Source organism: Hemicordylus capensis, chromosome 3, assembly GCF_027244095.1.
Source record: "Hemicordylus capensis ecotype Gifberg chromosome 3, rHemCap1.1.pri, whole genome shotgun sequence".
NCBI lineage: Eukaryota > Metazoa > Chordata > Lepidosauria > Squamata > Cordylidae > Hemicordylus > Hemicordylus capensis.
The window spans coordinates 114,445,335-114,468,550 of record NC_069659.1 but is presented as its reverse complement, the minus strand read 5'-3'; the positions used below and the strand labels follow the sequence as shown (position 1 = coordinate 114,468,550).

Genomic DNA, 23,216 nt, shown 5'->3' with positions numbered 1-23,216 from the left:
TATCAGTGTTCTATATATTTAAAAGAAAAATGAAATGCATACAAGCATTCTTTTAATCCTAACATATAATCCTTGCGCAAGAAATTGAAAACACTTCATGAAAATCCTCTGTACAAAAGTCAGGTTTTGTGACCTTTTCCTAACAGAAGAAATACTTAAAATAATCTATTTCTAATCTATATTATCTATATAATCTATCTATATAATCTAATCTATATTATAGGTGATAATTGAAATTTGAATGATGTAGCTAATTGCTGATTACTGTTTTTACAGCTATTGTGGAAATTTTAATGCAAGCCTTCTCGACTGCGTTGTCTGTGAAGAAGGCAGTCAATTAGTTAAATTCCAAGTACTGGCTCATAAGGCATAAACAAAATCATTTAGGATAGAACCATGTTTTGCCAGGTTGTCTTGAAATGCAAACAATGTTGTGGGGAAATCTCTTGATAAGGGTTAAATAGAAAACTTTTGCTTTGGCTAATGCGATATAACAGAACAGAAAACATACTATTGAACTTAAGGAAGCTGATCATCACTCCATTGGCCAGCTAAAGCTGATGTTTTGAATTCTATTTTACACAAGACAGAAAGAACTCTATTAAGCCTTGTATTGCCATCCTGTTTTTACAAGGCACTATTTCCCAAATCACCAGCTAAACATTCAGTTTTAGTGTTGGATAAATGTTGGACTGAGATCTTTCAGCAAGCCACAGTTTTCTACATAATAGGAATTGATAAAGGAATAGCAACAAGTCTTGTGAAGATAAGAAGTTTCACAAACTGTATGCTTCCAGAGACAGAGATATCAATAGACTTCTATAGTGGCAATTTGTGAGGTTGCTGTGTTTGCAAATTGTTTCAGTGTATTTAGCTAGAAGGGGAGGTTCATGTTTGGATGGGTCTCCTTTATGACTGAAAGGTAGTGTACAACAGCAGGATAACATTGACTTTTTGATCTCTTCTAGTCCTGTCATTGTATGAACCTTATTTTTTTGATTAAGTTTTTCATTTAAGATTATTGAAAAGTCAGTAGTTTGCTTGCCAGCTTATCAGCTTTCATAGCTTGCATGATAGCCAAGCTGTCTTCTTGAAAGCAATTAACATTTATGGCAAATATGGAGTTGTGCCATTTTTATGTAGAGAAATTCACAGGCTGTACCATCTGCAGATTCAGAGCCTAGGTATTTAACATGGTAGAAACTAGCAAAGCTGTGTAGTTGCTTTTGCAGTGACATGCAAATGTGCCCAAGGAAACTGGAATGAAGGAAAGGAGAAAGGAAAAGCTGACCATTGGGGACATGACACACAAATCCAAGTTGATTTTGGAGATACACCACAATTTACTGTATTTATCATTGCAATGATTTTTTAAAAACAAACAAACTTGAGATTGAAACTTACATTTATATTTGGATTATTTGTAATTATGTAGTTGAAGGACTGGAGGATCTTTTATTATCATATGACTACTACAAAGTTGCACAAATACATATATCCTGTAAGAGTCAATCTGTAAGAACATCTGAGCAAGCAGATGCCAATGATGTTTCTCTCTCAATATTAAATGTTTTTTCATGATCTAAAAATCAATTTGGTGCCAGACTTAAAATGTAAGACCTTAAGGATATTTGTATTTTTCACTGTACTAAGTTTATTGTGATTTATAATTTCCCTTTCTTTCCCTTTCATTTTTGTTTTATTTATTATTCCTTTGCAAATATATACATTTTAATGTAGGCAAAATATTTCTATGTTACCTTTCCAAGGCTCAAGGCAATCTTAGAAACAGATCATTAAAACACAGTGTCTTGGAGTCTGTTTTGCCTGAGTGATTTCCACTCACAAAATGGGCTTTTCCACCTCCTCCTACCCTTCCTGCTGCCACTCCTGTGCCTTCCCAAAAAAGCCACTCTTGAGAGTTTATGGATGCCCCATAATGGCCTGAGTTGTAGCCCAAGTAGTTGCAGCAGGAAAGGGGGACTTGGTGAACCTTGGGAGACATCCCTTGCACTAATTGAAGTGCTTGTCACGCCTCTAATGACACTTTTGGACCCAACTTAATATAGGAACATAGGAAGTAGCCTTATACCGAGTCAGACTGTTGGTCCATCTAGCTCAGTATTGACTACAGAGACTGGCACTGGCTTCTCCAAGGTTATAGGCAGTCTCTCTCAGCCATATCTGGAGATGCCAAAGAGGGAATTTGGAACCTTCTGCATGCAAGCATGCAGATTCTCTTCCTAGAGCAGCCCCATCAAATAATATCCATTTGGTACACTTAAAAAGACTGGTCAGCCAGCCATAAGACAGAAAGAAATGGCCTTACATTACCTTCATGAAAGCAAATAAGAAGAGAAACCATTAACGTCTGAGGGAACATCATTCCACAGTATCTTGGCAATTGCAGTAATGGGGAAAGGCCCTGTTCTAGCTGCAACAGTTCTCACCTTGTGTAGAGTTGGAATATGAATAGACAGATGTAACTGGCATGGGTCCTGCTATTTAATTGAAAGTATGTGTGTATAGGGTGGGAAGGGTGAATGGATCTTTTAAAAGAAACATTTTACTGCCTTTATTTTGTAGGAAACGCATGAAATCGTGGCCATTAAGAAATTCAAAGACAGTGAAGGTAACTTTTCTAGCTTCATATATGAATACATTGGTAATGAAGTTTTATAGGTTTTACACCTGGGATAAAATCTTTCAAGAATTTTATGATGCATATATTGTAAGTGTAGGTTGCTTTGAACAGTAACTCGTCTCTGAGGCTATACACCATAGTCCAGAGACTTAAAAGTACACACTCTTTTGTGTGGAAAAGAGAGATTGCACATAAAGAGATCATAATGCTCTCCAAGCTTTTTCTGAAACAATCCAGGAATATGCAATTATTTATTTTAGTGACATTTAATAAGCCTCTTTAAGAACTTCTGAAGCGCGATTCCATGCATTTGGTGAGTAACTTAGGGTGAGGAATTGCATCATGGCATCTGGCTTTTCTCCCTCCTGTATGTGTGTTCCATCGCACTCTTCAGCTTGCAACTTGCCTATGCAAATCATGCCAACGAACAAGTGTACAACAGGAGCAGAAGCTGATGTCCTGCTCCATCCCAACATTGTATGTACATTCTGGAAAATCAACTCAAAAGAACTACAGAAGGCTGTAAATATATAACTACAGAATATAACTATAAGTTAAATATAACTACAGAATATATTTAAACTACAGTTTAAATATATGCCATTAAAACAATAAGCTGTTAGATTCTGGACGAATATGTCAGGTTAAAATTATTGTATATACTCTGTGCCATTGAATTTCATATCAACATGCATTTGCATGTGTAGATTATTTAACTGATGCAGTGAGTCTGTAATTTGGTAAACTTGTTTCCACACCCAGTACAGAAATAAGCTCTCTGGAGTTATTAGTGCTGCCTTTATCTTCAGTATTTTTTTTTATTTTTTTTAGGAGAACACAGAAGTCTCTTTTGTGAGATAGTGCCACAGCAAAAGCTATCTTGTTCAGTCATGTCACTATTCTTGAACTACTGGATCTAAATTAAATAGATTAAATAATGTTAATGGGCCTTTTCAGTTGTGTCTTCTTAATTTAAATGGAACTTTATTTTTGTAACTTCTCTCTTTGGAGGCAGTAGAAATCCAGACCCATCATTACATCACAAACGTAGGTCCAGGATAGTGGTAGCAGTAAGAGCCAGTGGGGAGTAAGAATTTTAGGGGGAAAGTGGCTTGGCAAGAAGGCTTAAGGACTCCCTTGTCTGGTGTAAACTTCTGTTTCCCAAGGGCTGGTTCTTAACATGGCCCTTGGCGTGGCTTTCATAATGACATTGGTTGTGTTCTCCAAATCTTCCTAAATTCTAACACTAATGCTATCGGCCAACGGCACCTCTACTTAACATTGCATAATGCTGTCTACAAAACTATTCAGTTTGTTAATTACAAATTGAAATCATATTGGATAAAATGCTATACAATTCTTCATGGTTAAAAAGTTCTTCATCAAGAATCTAGTGGTAAATAAAATAAATACAAACTAGCTTAACCTGCACAGAGCATCTGCACGCTAGTACTTGATTGCTCTCCCCCTGCCACCCCCTGCCACAGCTCACCTCACCTCAGAGATCTCTCCACCATCATCTGAGCCGCACTCCTGCTGCTCCTCTACCATTTGGTTGCTTCCATCCCCATCATCCCTTTGGTCGTGGCTGCAGCGTTGCTGGTGCCTATTGGCTAAGCTGCAGCCCACTATCCCCACAGACTTCTCCACCTTCACCCAAGCCCCACTCCTGCTCTTCCCCACAGGAAAAGTAGCAGCAGCGGTTGACTCGATCCCTTCCTCACTGCTGCCACCGCCATGGCTGCTTGTTCTCCTCAAGCCACTGACAGGCCTAGGCCAATGGCCTGGGTAGCCCCAAACCACCAATGGCCTTGGTAGCCTCAAACAGCAGCAGTGGTTGACTGGGCCCTTCCTTGCTGCCACTGCTGCCATGGCCACTCATTCCCCTCAAGCCGCTGACAGGCTTGGGATCATTCCTCACCCTTCTTTCTCTCTTCCCCTCCCTTCTTTCTCTCTCTTTCTCTCTCCTCCACTCACGATTCCCTTCTGTCTTTCTTCCCCTCCTCTCTTTCTTTCTTTCTTTCTTTCTTTCTTTCTTTCTTTCTTTCTTTCTTTCTCTCTCTCTCTCTCTCTCTCCCTTCCTAAATTAACAGATGTTGTTCATCTTGTTTCCTCACCTAATCAGGGGCGTATCTATGGTAGGGCAGGCAGGGCACATGCCCCGGGTGCCACTTGAAGAGGGGGTGCCATTTTTAAAATGTTAAAAAATTGCTACCGAAAACAAAATGGCCACCGCGCATGCTCAAATGGCCTCTGTGAGGCCCTAGGCCATGCCAGGCCTCACAGAGGCATTTGAGCATGCGCAGAGGCCATTTTGTTTTCAGCGGCCATTTTTTTTAAAAAAAATATTTTTAAAAATGGCCACCGCATATGCTCAAATGGTCTCTGCGAGGCCCTAGAGGCCAAAGGTGGGAGGGGAAACCTTTGCAGACCCCCGCCCAATGGCCTTTAGGAAGCCCCCCGAAGAGGCTACAGGTAATTTTTTTTTTAAAAAAAATATGTCACTGTACACATATTCAGTTTGGCACTATGTACAGAGAATCAGGGTTTGTGAATACTGAGCTGAAGCTTATGAGCTAGGATTGTATTCATTTGTTCTTACTTTGCTTCTTATGATAAGTGAGTTAAATGTGATGTCTTAATAATATGACTATTAATGGTGAGTTTGTCTTTGAATCAGTGTGAAATCCTTAGTATTAAGGCCCACTGGGAGTTTCTTGCTCTCTTTCTCTCATTTTAACTGTCTTTCTGAAATACTAGACTATATTCCAAGCAGTGACACAGTTTACTCTGCATATCCTTTAATTATTTACAGAGTATCTGGGAAAAGTCAAATTCTCCATTGATTTTTAAAACTTATGTAATGGTGATGCTACAATGCATAGTAGAGAATTAAACAGGCACTTCTGTTTAGTTTTCCAAGTACACCTCCACATAGTATTTGGGTATTTCATGAGTCCCAGCATACTGAAATGTATAGTTTACCAGTATTTTTTGGTCTGGCTATGTCCAATGCTAAATAGATTTTGAAATATTAAAAGATTAACGAGTTTGATTTGTATTTTTCAGCTGATATGATGGTAAATTTATCTGAAAGATGGGTGTCAGATGTTTGGACAGGGAGCACAATTTCAGTGCTTGCCCTAGGTGCTATTTTCCCTAGATACGCCTCTGCACCTAATTCACATAACAGCAGCTTCTTTCTCCTGAAGGGACTCTTTCCTCCCTCACAACCCCTCTCTTCGTAGACCCCTGCCCACTATCTGTGTGTGTGTGTGTGTGTTCCTCTCCTCTACAATCAAGAACATCTTCCGACCAGTAACAGTTGCATTCCAACTGTCCTTAACCATCAGAGGTTCCTCCTTCCTATCTGCAAATGGAATCCTCACTGCCCAATCACCACAGTGCCATAGGCTGCTCCTTTCTATCTTCATATAGAATCCCCACTGACCAATCACCATGGTGTTTCTGCTCTCACAGGCCCCTGCTCACTATTTGCATATGGAACTACCCAATCATCACAGTGCTTCTGCTCGCGAACTCTCGCGAGATCTGCCGTGCATGGGATTAGCCATGGGTATGCCTTAGAGAATTTAGATAGAAGATTGCTCGGAGATAAATATTAATTGAAGATGGCAAAATAGCAATTAGTAATACCTCTTGTACAAATACTAAAGTATTTTCTATACTTGTTCCAGATCCAGCCAAATAGGAAACAGAACCGAAGATCAATTTAAAAAACCCTTTTTGCTAGTGGTTATCTAAATAATAGAATTAGTATTAATTCTAATTAATAGTATTAATACTAATTATTAGTAATAATTCTATAACTAGTTAAACAACCAGTGATGGATTATGACAGTTTCTTTTAGCAATTTAAGTACTAACATTTGTGTCTGATTAGTGAATTGTGAAAGAGTTTAAATAGACATTTGTGCCTTGTGTCAAATTTGAGAGAAGCCCTTTCTGGTGATTCCATACTAGGATATAATTTTTAAAACCATTTGTTGGTACTGTTTACTTATTTTACCAAAATTTCTTTAACGTTTAGAAAATGAAGAGGTCAAAGAAACCACTTTACGAGAGCTTAAAATGCTTCGCACTTTGAAACAGGAAAACATTGTGGAGCTAAAAGAAGCTTTTAGAAGAAGAGGAAAACTATATTTGGTGTTTGAATATGTAGAAAAAGTAAGTTTTCATTGATACATAAGAAAAGGTTCAAATGTTCCATTACATAGGGGATTAAACTTTTTTAAATGAAGACATTTTATGTATTTTAAAAAATGGCTTAGTTTATAGTTTTACTTTTCCAAAAATGATACTATTTTGTGGTATTGTGTTCCTCAAGGGAAGCAAAAATTGGGCAGGGAGGTAAAAAGGGGTTATATTCTTTCATAATCTTTATTGTTGGACAATAGGTGGGTATTGCCTTAGTCAAATACAGTGTTATAAAGTTACTTGGGTCATAAATTGTGCTTTTAAAAAGCATAATTGGGTAAAGGAATCTGTTGTAATATCTTATAACTTATGTCTTGTATTCTGGTCAACCACTGTGCTATGGGAGAAGATGCTGAGGAAAAATGATTTAAAAATAATTTGGTATAGTACATACTAATTATCTGAGTTATTAAAAAAGAATCAGTACCCACCCTGTTCCTGTTTATGACTTATAAGGGTAATTATGAACTATGTGCTATCTGATATTCTTTAACTCTCCTCTATTGGAGAATATTCTGGGAATAGAACCTGTACTCCAAGTTGCTTCCTTCCCATCCTGGCCAAAGACTCTATTATTCACTAGAATCCTGTCTAGCATCTTTTTGCTCACCTTTGCAGTCTCATGTATTTGCCTTCTGTGTCCCGTGTATCACAGCATGTGACATCAGGAAGGGCGAGAAAATGCTGTGCCTCTGCATTAGTGGTTCATGGAACAATGTGTTTTCAGAATTAAAGTTTGAATGGTATATCATTAGTGTGGTTTACTCCTCTTCATTGAGTGTAGTTATGGCTTGTCAGTCAGAAAAGTATTGTTACCAGATTTGCTCTGAAGTGTGTTAGTAACCACCCTTCATGACTATACTTTGCTCAGTGGGGAAATTGGCTCTAATTGCTGCAAACCAGCATACAGCTATGTTGTAACTTTAAAGTACCGGGAAAGCTGATTGCAAAATGGATATACTGGAACTTAAGAGTAGGCTAAAGCAAAGGAACACATACATGTGCCTTGAAAACAAAGTGTTGCTTTATTACGAGCTATAAAGGTGTACAGATTAAGAAAAAGGTTTAACCCCATTAAAGCAAAGTTTAGTGCACAGTGTGCCGGGTCTCACGATCAATGAGACCCGGTTTGCGAGAGTGAGCGGGGAGAGCGGGCTAAGCCAGCTCTCCCCACACATGAGCAGAGCGGGAGCCCTGGGCGGCTGGATTGGCCGCCCACACGATTGCCGGCTCCGTGACGGAGCCGGTGGGGGCTGGGAGGAGTGGGGGCCGATTGAGTAAACCTGGGTTAAGCGGTGGGCTACCTGAGAGGGTTTGCTGCTGCGCTGCCTCTGGTAAAATTTAACCTTTTCCTGCTAAGCACTGAGAAACCACACATGATTCAATTTTCAGATTACAATGTAACACTTTGAATGAAGCTGACAAAGCATTATCAGTTCTATTTTTTAATGTCCCTAAGGAGTGAACCATGTGCTGCAGTTGGGCAGCCCTGGGCCATGGATGATAAGAAAATATGTTTTTTTCCATCAGCTTATGCCTATGGACCCTCATACACAGTAACAGTGAAAGGAGAGTTAGTGCAAACAACTAACTCACTGCCAGAGAGCCCTGAGTCTGCCAAAAGGGCATTGTTGAGGCACCCTCAGCAACAACCTGGTCTGTGTTATAGGGAAAGTGGGGAAGCCTGGAAAGTGGGTGGAGCTCTGCTAGCAGAAGATTCCTATACTCAGTTTCTAGGCTCTCCCCTTTCCCCTGAAGCCACGTCTGATACAGCCCGCAACAGTGCCAAAGGTCCCTCTTCTTACACTGGTGTGTATGTCCATAAACATACACAGACATAAACTTGCACTAAGTCTCTTACTCTGGTATCACTATCACAGTGAGGAGAACAAAGCTAAGAAGCACTCTGGACTTGCTTCCAGTCTCCACCGCTTAACCCAGGTTTCGGGCGTAGGAGTGCCCCAAGAGCAGATTAATTGCTCATGTGTCACCGCAGTGCGGCTCTGCAGTGTGCCGACTCACAAGTAGCCTCCTGACCGGGATGTGACAACAAGCCTCCCGGTGTTGGGGTGCTCTCCAAAAGGCATGTGGTGTGTTATGGGACTTCCAAGGGCCAGGAGGCCCCCAAACCCCACCGCCTCAACTGGCTCCGTGACGGAGCTGGTAATTATCTGGACGGCCGATCTGGCCACCCAAACAGGGCTAGGTGGTTGTCTGCAGGGATAGTGGGTCATGCCCGCTCTCTCTGCAAGCTTCTGGCTCATGGATCGTGTGTAGTGCCTTGATGTAACGTGTTGCTTGGCCTTAAGTTAAGTGGTTTTCCAGGAAACCACTGTTGCGTAACTAGTAGTTTCACCACCTATTTAGAAAGGATAATAGCTTTTGCAAGAGCAGCTAGAATAATCCTGCTGTCTGCTGGGATAGTATCTCCTTGATGCAACTCCCATCTTAAAGCTGAGTTTCACTATAAGAGACAATAGATCTTGTCTATTAACAGAAACTTCTAGCATCCTATAAGCCTTTCATTAAAAAACACACTAGGATTTAGGTCATACAGGAATTAAGCTTAAAATATAATTGGAGTCTTTAATATTGATTCCATATTTGAGTCTTTAATATATTATATAATATAATAATAATCAGCAAGGGATGCAAGTCCAGATATACAATTGTACATAGATTACAAGTTGAACCAGGGAGAGTGTGGTTTTGTGAATAGAGGGTATTCCTGACCTTGAAATAACCCAGTGGGCTCTGACCCTCATAGCATGATCCCCATGCATGTTTACTGAGAAGTAAGTCTCGTTAGTTTGGATCCAGGTTGCACAAGCAGACAACATACACTTATGGAAGATGCCTTTGTCTGATTTTAGCCTTCTCCTTTCTCTGAAGCCCACTCCATTCTGGAGCATACCCTGACTTCAGGAGAGGCTTTTCTGGGGGTATACCAAACCGGCCCCTGTTCAGCCTAATCTCAGACCAAACTGTTAGAGGTTATTAATTTTTACCCTCGGTAGGTAAAACAGCAGAGGACAAAGGAATGAGCACACACTCCAGTTATAGAATAGGTAGCAGAGGATGGCTTAGTTTTTGCAGCAATTTAGAGAAAACACACGGAGATCCTTGTAGAACTAAATACTAAATATGTATTGGTTAAATACATTGGCATAGGAAAGACCTAAACCTAATCTAAAGGACTACGTAATGGATAGGTAAGGAGAGAGAGATATGTTATGATATGACCCTTACTCACTATCTCTACTCCCATTGCCTCTGGTGGTCATTAGGATAGTTGGTGCAACAGATGGATGCACTGGAAGTCCATCTCCAACACAAACAACCCGCAGTTCGTATTTGGAATTTTTTTTTTTTAAGTAATTAAGCTAACCGCCACATGGTCTGGAGGTACTGTGCTGGGGTGGATAGAGCTGGGGTGGATAGTTACTCTTCCCCTGCTAATTAAAGAGAATCGCCACATTAAAAGGTGCCTCTTGGCCAAGTTAGCAGGGGTTATATGTTAGCAGGGGTTATATATGAACTCCCACAAACCAAACCAGGTGTGTGTGTGTGTGTGTGTGTGTGTGTGTGTGTGTGTGTGTGTGTGTGTGTGTTCGGGGGTGGCAAAATGGAACATGCCCAGTCCAGTTCGAGTCTCATCTGGACTCAAACTGAACCGGGCAACCCGGTTTTGTGCACACCCCTTTTCCCTATGGCATGAGCAGACTTTTATTCATGCAACTCTGGGTCCAACACATTATGTTCAGCTTTCTCTCAGGAAAGTATTGATCAGATTGTATTCTGGAGATCAGAGAAATCCCTCTCTTATTATATCCAGCTGATAGTAAAGGAGCAAACCCAAGGCTTCCTACTTCTCTTACCATGGGTAGAATCCTGGGACCCGAGTTAGGTTTAATGTCATAGAATTTACTTCTAAAGAAGTTTGCATAGGATCACAGTTTGTGTGGGTGTGTGTAATTCATATTACACACTTCAATTGTTGATTAAAGTCCAAAACTGTTAACTAATTATGCTATAGATTATTACTGATTAAAAGTATGGAGTTCCACAAGACTCCATACTGTCTCCAATGCTCTTTAACATCTAAATGAAACTGCTGGGAGAGATCATCAGGTGGTTTGGTGCTGGGTATTATCAATATCAAATCTGATGACGCCCAGATTTACTTCTCCATGTCAACCTCATCAGGAAATGGCATATCTTCCCTAAATGCCTGCTTGGAGGCGGTAATGGGCTGGATGAGGAATAACAAACTGAGATTGAATCCAAGTAAGATGGAAGTACTGACTGGGGGGGGGGAACGACCCAAGAGATGGTTTAGATCTGTCTGTTCCAGATGGGATTACCCTCCCCGTAAAAGATCAAGTACGTAGCTTGGGAGTGCTACTAGACCCAAAGCTCTCCCTGATTTCTCAGGTTGAGGCAGTGGCCAGGAGCGCTTTTTATCATCCTTGGCTGATTCATCAGCTACATCCATTTCTAGAGGTGAATGACCTAAAAACAGTGATACATATGATGATAACCTTCAGACTGGACTACTGTAATGCACTCTATGTGGGGCTGTCTTTGTATGTAGTCTAGAAACTACAGTTGGTACAGAATGAGGCAGCTAGATTGGTCTCTGAGACAACACGAAGGGACCATATAACTCCGGTTTTGAAAGAATTGCCATGGTTGCCGATATGTTTCCAGGTGAAATACAAAGTGCTGGTTATTACCTATAAAGCTCTTAGCAGCTTGGGTCCAGGGTATTTAAGAGAGCCACCTTTTACGATCTTCTGGAGAGGTCTGGTTACAGTTGCCACCAGCTCATCTGGTGGCGACTCGGGACCGGGCTTTCTCTGTGGCTGCTCCAGGGCTTTGGAATATGCTCCCTGCTGAAATAAGAGCATCTCCTTCTCTTCTTGTTCTTAGGAAGACCCTCAAGAATCTCCTTGCAAGGTTTTAATTATCATTTTAATAATTTGTTTTATATTGTTTTTACTTTTTACATTTTAGCCTGTGATTTTTAATATTATAATTTGTAGACTGCCTAGAGATTTACATATCAGGCAGTATAAAAATATAATAAATAAATAATAGGAGGTGGTTTATATCAAGAAATGGGCACAGCTGGTGTATCAGCTGAAGCTGATAGAAAACACCTCTGGCCACTGCCTCAGCCTCTGGTATCAAGGAGAGGTTTGGATCCAGAAGTACTCCCAGGCTGCATACCTGTTCCTTCTGGGGAAGTGTAACTCTATCCAGGACAGGCAGATCAAAGTTGTCTCCTGAGTACTGACCTAGTCCAATAAGTAGCTCCATCATATTTGGATCAGTCTGAGTTTGTTATCCCTAATCTATTACCTTCATTACTACCTCCAGGCAACAATTTAGGGGAGTTACTCCTTTTCCCAGTAATGCTGACATGGAGAAATAGATTTGGGTGTCATCAGCATATTGATAACCAAACAAAACCTCCTGATGATCTCTCCCAGCGGTTTCATATAGACATTAAAAAGCATTGGAGATAGTATATAATCTTGGACTCCATACTGAGGCTCTTGTTTCGAAGAACAACAGTCTCCAAGCAACACCATCTGGATTCTGCCAGAGAGGTAGGAGTGGAACCACTGCAAATAAGTGCCTCCCACTGCCTCCCCCTCAGACGCTCCAAAAGGGTACCATGACCAATGGTACCGAAAGCGCTGAAGGCTCCAAAAGGACCAACAGAGAGACATTCCCTCTTGTCAATTCCAACTAAAGTCACTGGAAAATAATACAAACACATAAAATATCTAGCAGGACAAGCTTCCATAACTACATGCCATAATGGCAGTGCCACTGTTTAGAAGCCCCTGCTTTGAACCAAGTATAGGGTGGCTGTAATTAGTGTTTGAAAGTAAGAACATAAGAACAGCCCTGCTGGATCAGGCCCAAGGCTTGTCTAGTCCAGCATCCTGTTTCACACAGGGGTCCACCAGATCACCACATCCTGTAGCAGAGAATTCCATAGATTAATTATGCATTGTGTGAAAAAGTACTTCCTTTTTGTTGGTCCTAAGTTTCCTAGCCTTTGTGCAATGACCCCGATTGTAGTGTTGTGAGAGAGAGGAAAACAATTATCTCTGTCCATTCTCTCTACTCCATGCATAATTTTGTACACCTCTATCATGTCTCCCTGTAGTCACCTCCAAGCTAAAAAGCTCCAGTTGCTGTAGGCTTGCCTCTTTAGGAAGATGTTCCAGGTCAGAAACATACTGGAAACTGTGCATACTCCAGTAATAGAATAATGTGGACCCTACTGTCTACAAAAGTTAATCAGATGGTTACATTCTTACCAGCTGAACTTTCCAAATTGTTTTTAAGGGCTGATCTATAGTACATAAGAGGGTACTGCAATTGTCCGTCTTCTTTCCTTTCCCTTTTCCGAGTTGAAGATAGTTGTGGGGGGGAATTGCTTCACATTTTGGGTACTCACCCCACTTTCATTTCTGGTAGCAGGGCTTGCGGATTTTTGCACAGTTTTAAAAATCTGCTGTTGTAAGAATTATTTCAAGCAGTTGATTCTAGGCTTCTATTATGTCCATACCCCAGTATTTTGGGTTATATAACTTGTTATCTGTCTGGCTAACTTCAGAAACCTGTTTGACCAGATGCACAAGTAATCTGTGTACAGTGTAAGCAACAAAGCCTCTCAAACCATTGTCAACACTCTCAAAACCTATGGTTTGTCTCGAGGCTCTACAAGGTTACTAAGGCATGAATTATGGTGGATAGGTTCCATTCCTGAGAAGGGAGCACAACTCACTAAAAAGATGCAGCTGGTTTTCAGTTTTAGAAAGGATTTTTCACTTTATTCCAATTTGCTACAAACTATTTCATTCATACAATTTAATCTTTGCACGTGTTATTTGTTACAGTGTTATAAATATTCTAGTGAGTTTTGTAAAACAGGAATTTATTTCTATCTTGTAAGAAAAACAGAGGCTTTAACTAAGTACAATTTTCTGATTAATTAGTAAAAATGGAATGCGTATAGATTTTTCTATGAAAGGAGGTTAATTAACTATTTTAATGTTGGATCGATACCTTCAAGATGTTAAATTGCAAAATTGCTTGCATAATCCTCACTGCAAAACGTTTTAGTAGTATTTTAGGTCAAGTGCCTTTTAGCCTCTAATATCATTATGTTTAAATCTAGAATATGCTTGAATTGCTAGAAGAAATGCCAAATGGAGTTCCACCAGAAAAAGTAAAAAGCTATATTTACCAGCTAATTAAAGCAATTCATTGGTGTCATAAAAATGACATTGTTCATAGAGGTGAGTAAAACCGAATCTTTTACAGGGAAATTTTGAAAGCATCTTAAAGATATTAGAAAGCAAGGTAATTGCACAGATAATTGTAAGTATCCTTCATTTAATGCTGGTTAAGTTGTCAGGGAATATGGGAAAAAGTACAAGGAATTATGCATACTTTACAGGGTTAGTTTTACTGTAAATGTAGTCCTAAAATGCAGTTAATATTCCATAGAAAGGAATCAGTTGAGATATTTACACTGGCTGGTATCAAGAAGAACAAACCAGATGCAGGAGGACATTGTGCTCACACAAAGCAGTTATACCAGCTAATTGAGCAAAGTCTGGAGCTTGTGTTCCAGACTAATGTTGCACAATTGTGGCAAACCTCATTTGTTTCAGTGGGAACTCTTGTGTAAGAATGCTGTAGTGCAATTCTGCAAATCCCCATTTTATCACAACTAAGGCACCTTCTTGCACTAGCCCAATAGTGCTCATTCTGCAAGCAGTTCCTGGCTCTGGATGTCAGCCGGTGGATCTAGATAGCATTGCATATAAAGAAAATATCATTTTATAAAGTCTATTTGTTCTCATACATCTTTAGTATTAATAGGCATATGTAATTAAGCTTTATTATTTACTTATTTTTTGGTATATGATTCTATGAAAAATTTTTAACAGATGGCTTCAACAAAAATGATTCCAGTAGAATCTAAATGGCATGCAATTGAAATTTAACATAAAGGGAAGGTAGCTAGTTACTTGCACTGTAGAAACCTGCATTAGATTCGACAGATAACACTTGATTATTTTCCTAGACCAAGAGAGCCCCTCAGTATCCTAGCAGGACAATAGTGTTAACCCAGGTTCTGTTTGCTCTGGTCCAGTTCAGATATCATGCCAAACTTCATTTATGCTAATCATAGTTTAGATATGAAGCCCCATTTTGAACTTCATACAATGGGCAAGCCATGAGCACTCAGCTTCTTAAGCTGACAGCCATCTTATGATACAGCAGCCTTCAGAGATGGAATGATGGCCATAACCATAGCTTGTTGCTTCACAACAAACGCACTTCAAACTGTGGTTTCTGAGTCTTGTTTTGTAGCTGATTTACATACCGTAGTCAGTGACCCGGGCCTCACAATCAGTGAGACCGGGTTTGCGAGAGTGAGCAGGGAGAGCAGGCTAAGCCCGCTCTCCCCGCACACGAGCAAGGCAGGAGCCCTGGGCAGCCAGATCGGCTGCCCACATGATTGCCGGCTCCATGATGGAGCTGGCAGGGGCTGGCGAGAGCGGGGGCCGATCGGCCCTCGGAAGCTCCAGCATTCCCTGCACAAGCACGTAGGGCATGCTGACGAGACCCCTGGAGCCAGGAGGCGGCTTTTCCCCTCCCATCCGGGGGTCTCCTCGTGAAGAGCCATGGTGCGGAGCCACGGCGCGGCTGCTCACAATTTTAAAAAACCAGTTTGCGGAAACCTGGAAACTTGCTCCGCAAACACGGTTTTAAGGGCGGGCTACTTGAGTGGGTTACCTGCTCAAGAACCACTGGGCTTGCAGCCGAGCCTGGTGGTTCTCACGATTTCAGAAATGTAGTAGGATATGCAGACACACAGCAGCACCCCTTATGCAGCTCTCCCTATCCTCATATGCTGTTGCACGCTAAGATGCTGAAGTGTTCCCCATGCTTCAGAAGGGCTTAGTAAGATCAGAAACACAGTGTCATGCCCTCGATCTCAGACAGCGAGGAGGAAGGGGAAGCTGTCAACATTCCAGCTGATACCGGGGTGCCTGAGGGGCAGAGACTACTAAGGACACAGGAGACTATTAAGGACACAGGAGACTACTAAGGACACAGCTAGAGACTATTAGGAGGAGTAAACGCCTCTTGCAGAGGGCTGAATTCCTGCCAGTTGGGAGCTCTCGGCTTGTGCTATAAATTGCGTCACCAGCTTTCTATTCACTGCTGGAAAGCAACGTTTGTCAACTTCTGTGTCGACAGCTTGCAGCCAAGCTCGATAAGAAGAACTGGGTCTGAGCCGTATCCTGTTTCTGCAACTTCATTGGAGACTGTGAACTTCCGTGCCAGGTGGCCAGATACGGACACACATTGCTGACTCTCCAGAATGCATTTCCAATCTTTCTAAATGCTTATGGAGCATGGGGAGTGCCAAACTCTTAGTCTTTACTTTTATGCAAGAGCAGGAGCACAGGAGGATGGGATTGTTGCACAAGGAGTGCTGATGTGTGTCTACACACCCTACTTACGCACACACTTGGTTGGTCAGGATGTCAGCCACTGATTTCAATGGGAGAATTAAGTTCATGTTTAAAAACTTCTGAGTTAAATCAGTGGTATCTTGCAAATGCTTAATTTGGGCTGGATCACGTCCTAGGTTTTCACTCATTTGATAATCACGTTCAGTGTTCAGAAAGTAGACTTTGTTGAAATCTCATTGCCCATGTAAACCGCTCTGAGAACTTTGATTGAAGAGCGGTATATAAATATCCCTAGTAGTAGTAGAAGATTTATACCAATAAAATATAGTGGCCCACATGTTCTGCAGCAGTAAGTGGGTGGAAGAAAGGCTGCACACTCTCAAAGAGGCTGGAGAGTAGTTACAGCAAAGGTTTCTTCCACAGCCAAACTTGCACAGGATAGGGGAAAGTGATTTTTGCCTTTCTTCTGTCCCTCTAAAAGCTCTTTTTGCTTCCAGAAGTTACTCTCTGACGGTTATTTCTGGAAGCAGAAAGGGCATTTGGAGGTAGAGGAGAAAAGCAAAGATCACGTCTTCCTCCTTGTACACTTGGCTACAGAAAAAGCCTTCACCACAGCTACCCCCAGCCTCTCTGGAGAACTTAGCCCAGGGGCCTAGCTAGGAGAGAGGGGGCCCGTGTTCCGCCCTCTCTCTGGCAGCCACTCAGAGTGAGGGAGATAATGAAGAAAATTGGGAGGGCAGAGCTGGGGGGCCCTCAGGAGCTGGGGGCCTAGGTTCTTTGAACCCTTTTGCTCAATTATAGCGACACCCCTAACTTAGTCCTACTTACATTACTGCTGTGTAACATGATGTGGGCCAAGACATTATATCAGGAATATATGCAGTTCTTTCAAAACAAGTAATAATATAGAACAAGTTAAATATTATGATTTGCTAATTTTTTTTCATATGCCTTTAATATTCCAGATATCAAACCAGAGAATCTCTTAATAAGCCACCATGATATTTTGAAATTATGTGACTTTGGTAAGGGTTTTTTTCTTTCTTTTTGATGTGTGTGCTTATTTTAAGGGTTTACAAATAGAGTACTATAATTAAAACTAAATTAAACTGATAACTGGAATTACAAAAAATGAGTTCTAATATATAGAACTTAAAATTGTCAGTTTAGATTTTCTGCATATACTAGATTTTGTTAAAAAATCTTTCGCATGAAAAATTAAAATTATTCTATAGCTTGATATCTCTATGATAAAGATATATCAAAATGTTCTATAATCTGGTATTTATATTCCAGTTATCTGAATGGCTTTGTAATCAGTGTTTTAATTTAATGTTTTTTTAAAAGACATTGATTCTCCCATGAAATAGAAGTTGGGATGTAAATAGCAAATTACTAATTTTGTTTTACCAAAATAACAAAATCATTTAAATATGGTTCAGGGCTGTGCTCGAGAATAGCAGGTACCTTAGACCTAGAAATACAGTCATTGAGCAAACAGCTGCTTTCAAAATATGTGCGTGAGAGGCATCAAAGTAGATTCTAGTGCAGCATAGGGATTAGAAAGGCTACTGACTTGTGCCTTTTGGACTTTAATATGATTTGTTTGAAGTTTGCAGCTCTAAGAAAACAATCAGGAAATTAATCAGTAAGAGGCTTGGTTAATTGGTGGAGCAGCTGGGGCTGGGAATTTAATGCTTTTGAGGTCATATGGATTCTGGTGTTTTGGTGTAATAGGGAATTAAGAAGTGGAAGTCAACAGTGGACTTCCTTCTAGCTATGATAAGTTAGTGCACACTTCCTTCAGTATCTCATAAAGGCATCTCCATTGAGTTTTTGTTGCTATGCGCCAATAAAATTTTATTATTTTAATTTCTAATTGATTAATTACTGGTTAAAAGTAAGTTGATAGATTTTTTATAGATAGATAGATAGATAGATAGATAGCTGTGCATCAATTCAGAACAACAATTGGTTCCATTGTGATGCAAGCCATGTTGGAGCATTTTCACCGGAAACTATTATCATGAAAAATACCCCCTATATTGGAAATAGATTCAAAGCAATGCCTCATCATATCAACATTGCAATAAACCTATCAGAAGATTGTGGGGGATTTGCCTTTACTGAAGATCTAGCATTCCCTGAAGAAAGAGGATGCCCAAAAGGCAGCAACATAAATTTAAATTGATGCCTTTTCTTCCCTCTTCTTAGTATAGAATGCACAAAGGCAGGAAGCCCCATCATTACGTTGAATCCTTTTCCTGGGACATTATTAGGAAGGCAAAGTGGAATGGCCATGCCCTTTAACTATAGGTTGTAGCCATTCTCCTCCCCTGCCCCAGTAATGTGCCAGGAAAAGATCACATTGTAATGATCTTACTTCCTACCGTGGTGCATTCTAGGATGAGAAGATGGAGGGAAAGGCAGCAATTTGAATTGCTACAGCTGGCTTTTGGGAAGTGGCTTACTTCAGGGAACTAATACCAATGTATCAGCTTGATGAGATCCAGAGCCCCCCAGTGATCTAATGTATGATTCAATCACTACTGGGATCAAGTCCATCCCAATAAAGCCCTGATATGATATGATATGATATGATATGATATTAGCCTCAAATTACAATTCTGTGGGTGGGGTTTTGATTTTTCTTTCTTTTGAATATACCTTTGTATAGTATATTTCGTGAGGAGAGCTGGTCTTGTGGTAGCAAGCATGATTTGTCCCATTAGCTAAGCAGGGTCTGCCCTGGTTGCATATGAATGGGAGACTTGATGTGTGACCACTGCAAGATATTCCCCTCAGGGGATGAAGCCGCTCTGGGAAGAGCAGAAGGTTTCAAGTTCCCTCCCTGGCTTCTCCAAGATAGGACAAGATTTTTTTTTATAGGACAAGATTTTTTTATTGAACCAACAAACTACCAAAGCATATAGGGCTGAGAGAGATTCCTGCCTGCAACCTTGGAGAAGCCGCTGCCAGTCTGTGAAGACAATACTGAGCTAGATAGACCAATGGTCTGACTCAGTATATGGCAGCTTCCTATGTTCCTATGTGATCTTGGGCATTATAATAATTAATCTTCCCCTGTAATGGGCAACTGTATTCTAGGTAACACAGTCAGCTCAAGTGGGGCAACTTTGTTCCCCAACTAGCCGGTTCCCTTTGTACACCTTAGTATATACCCCAGAATCCTCTGCAATCATGTGCAGATGTGCAGGCATTATGTCATTATGGAAAAGATGGCTTGAAGAATATAAAAACTCCTGCCTTAACAGTAGAAACATTTTATAAATGAAGACTACAGTCCTAAACGCACTTGCTAGGGAGTACGTCCCACTGAACTCAGTAAATATACTTTGGCTTACTAGGAATATGTGAATTCCGCTCCCCCACCCCTGAGATGTTTACTGAGAATTCAAAGGCTATGCAACAGTGCCTTAGGGATTACAGGCTGTATATTATAGTCTATTTCTCTTGACTATGTGGTGTCTTTATGTATAATGCTTGAAATCATGTGCAGTTGCTGCTTAAACACATGTATTGTAGGTGTGGTTTCTTACTAGTAGGAATGTAGAAGGAAGAGTACAGGTGGACCTTGCTATACACAGTACCCCTATTTGCAGTTCCGCAAATCTGCGGGTGCCTAATTGACACCAGCCTCTTATTCGTGGATACAAAAGTGTTAAAATCCCCATATCAGCAGTTCCTAGGTGGTCAGAAATGACCTTGGAGATCATTTTCAACTGCCATTTTGTAAAGAGGAGCCAATTTGTGGCTCATTTGTTTTTAAAACAGCATTTCCCCATGATTTTTCATGGAAACATGGGGAATTTTGGACTGGGGGGGGGATTCCTCGATAGCTGGAGACCCACAGAGCATGGCAGAGCACTTGTTTCATGTTTTCCCTTTTTTTCTGCCCATTTTCTAGTCTCCAGGAACCTACCCCCCCCGCCCAATCTGATTTAGTTTAATGCCCTGTAATCCACGGTTCCATTATCCACAGTTCCTCCATAGAACAGAACTCCCATGGATGATGGGGTTCACCTGTACTAAGCATATTGTGACAGATGCATTTGGCTATTGTGATGGTTTCACACTACTGCTATTATGGTTCTCTATAAGGTTTTTGTGTATGGCTTAATACAGGTGTATTGTGTTTGGGATGGTCTAGTCTCCAGCACTTCGCTTAACTGAAGGACAAACCTCAAAAGCACAAAAAATTGATTCAGTGAGATTACAAAGAACACATACATTTCCATTTAAAAAAACCTTTTTTGGCCTTAACATTGTGTTAAAATATATGTAATAGAAGTAATTTTCACATGATTTTGGTGTAGGTTTTGCGCGGAATTTGTCAGAAGGAAGCAATGCTAACTACACAGAATATGTGGCCACCAGGTGGTACCGTTCACCTGAACTCTTGCTTGGGTATGTAATCATTCTAGCTGTTAACATTTTGTAAATCGTTTTCACTTATTTGTGCATTTATTCTAATATATTGTATGAGTTTTAATCCAGTACAATGAGTAAGTGTAGTAATGATATTTGGGCTGCTTATATCCATTGGCTATTTTGACAGTCAGTACTAAATTAACTTTTTTGCCTCTTGAAGAATAAGTTAATAATTTCTTTTTTAAAAGAACGATTGTAAAAATATATTTTGGATATTGAAGAGATCTGTTATCCTAATGTTATAAGCCAGAAATGGCCAACCTCTGAAGCACTTAGACTGCATGTTCAGACTTCCTTTGTCTTGAGGACCAGTTTTTTTTATGCACAGGGCATATGTGAAGAGCCCTTACTTTACCACTAGTAACTAGCATCCCTAAACACTGATGCCCTGGTAGGCTTGAGGATGGTCTTTCCCTTATTCTTAATCTTACACTTGCATTTCCGCACGCACGCAGCCCATATCAGTTTGCACTGTAAACATGGTAGATAAAATATCATGATGCATAAAATGGAACAACCAGAAAGGCCTGCTGAAATAATAGTGCCTGAAGTGAAATGCTTCTGAAGGGAGCCAAATGGATCTCTTGTGGCAAAAAGTTCCATACCTTGAGTGTTGCCACAGAGAAAGTGCTCTTGCATGTTTTAACCATCTTCACCTCTGAGGAAGGTGTGATGCAAAAAAGGAGCTTGTCTGGTAACCTGAGTGGATGGGCAGCTGCATATTGAAGTAGATGATCCTTCAGGTAACTTCAGCCCAAAGATCAATATTATTATTATTATTATTATTATTATTATTATTATTATTATTATTAATTTTGCATTTATATCCCGCTCTTCCACCAAGGAGCCCAGAGTGGTGTACTACATACTTAAGTTTCTCCTCACAACAACCCTGTGAAGTAGGCTAGGCTGAGAGAGAAGTGACTGGCCCAGAGTCACCCAGCTAGTATCATGGCTGAATGGGGATTTGAACTCGGGTCTCCCCGGTCCTAGTCCGGCACTCTAGCCACTACACCATGCTGGCTCCATAGGCATATATTCCATTTGTTTTCTGCATCAGATATTAAATGAATCAGACTATGATTTTTATTTTACTAGTTTATCTATATTCTATCTGTTCTGATGTATATGGACACTGAAAGCTAGAACTTCTTTTGTGCAGGAGTGCTATCTAAGAAATCTGAAAAAGTATGGGGAAAGTTGTTAAATACAGGTGGTCCTCGTTATCCGTGGGAGTTCCATTCTTCCCTAAAACTGCAGATAACAAAACTACGGATAACAAGACCTTGAGTCAATGGGAATTGGGCAGTTACGTTCCTAGAGCTTAAAACAGGGATTAAAATGTGGAGAGGTGGAAGAAATAAGAGCAATAAAGTAATGTACCATACTCTCCAGGTCTCCAGCTATCCAGCAATGCCAACCCCACAAACCCCCAATTTCTCCCATTTTTTTCCAGGGAAAATTGTGTGGGGTTGTTGGTTTGTTGTTTTTTTAAAGATAGAGCTCCCGAATAGCTCCATGGTGCAAAATGGTGGCCAGAAATGTCATTGGAGGTTACTACCCAAGATAGGCAAATTTTGAATATTTTTTTAAACCACGTATAACAAGGTCGGGACTATATAGCCCGACCACTAATACGTGAAACCACGGGTGCTGGGACTGTGGATTACAAGGGCCACCTGTATCTAATCGTGCTTCAGAATATCTTTTCCTTGTTTTCCTTCTATAAAAGAATATTTTCTCTGATTCGAAATTCTGATTTGATTTTTGCTAGCAGACCATGCAGAGTAGTCCCTTTATCATCTGGGGGCTAGCCTTGGGAACAAACCCATATTTGAACTATTTTTTTCTCTGCTTGGTCAAACGGCATCAGTGCACATATTATTCTCGAATGAGCTGCTTGTTCTAGTTTTTGCATCAGGATAAGTCATTTTAAGCTTTGGTGCATATTTAGATGCATTTTGCAGACTATAGCAGGGAAAACAAAGCACCAACATTAATATACCTTTATGTGCATGTGGTGAATGCATTGTGGGGTGTTTTTTGTTTTAAACTTTCAACTGCCAGGAACTAGTGTGCTGCAGCATGGGAAAGAAATATACACATTGCTCTTGAATGAAAGTTCAGATTCTTTAGCATTGGAAATAAATGGTAAAATTAAAAATGGCAATCCAATCCTAGATTTCAAAATATCATGCTGTCTGCTCAAGCTCAATTGCATATTTTTACATCACAGTGGAAGGCACCAATCAGTAGCAATTGTTTAGAAGGAGAAATAAAAAAAGAAAGCACCAAACAGTTAAAATTTCAAACACAGCAATTTGGACATAAAATAGCAATTGGTGATAGGGGTGTGCAGAACATTCTGAGGTCAGAACAATCTA

The 23,216-nt window shown here is 40.4% G+C and overlaps 1 protein-coding gene across 4 annotated transcripts in view; it reads left to right on the top strand.

Annotated features, from left to right (window-relative positions):
• The window catches only part of CDKL5 (cyclin dependent kinase like 5), a 120,975-nt gene that overhangs the window by 49,815 nt on the left and 47,944 nt on the right, over positions 1-23,216 (top strand). For all 4 annotated transcript variants that reach the window (XM_053307961.1, XM_053307963.1, XM_053307962.1 and 1 more), the window contains exons 4-8: positions 2,587-2,632; positions 6,696-6,832; positions 14,064-14,184; positions 17,346-17,405; positions 20,718-20,808. In XM_053307961.1, coding sequence (XP_053163936.1) covers positions 2,587-2,632; positions 6,696-6,832; positions 14,064-14,184; positions 17,346-17,405; positions 20,718-20,808 — 455 coding nt within the window. The remainder of the gene's footprint in view (positions 1-2,586; positions 2,633-6,695; positions 6,833-14,063; positions 14,185-17,345; positions 17,406-20,717; positions 20,809-23,216) is intronic.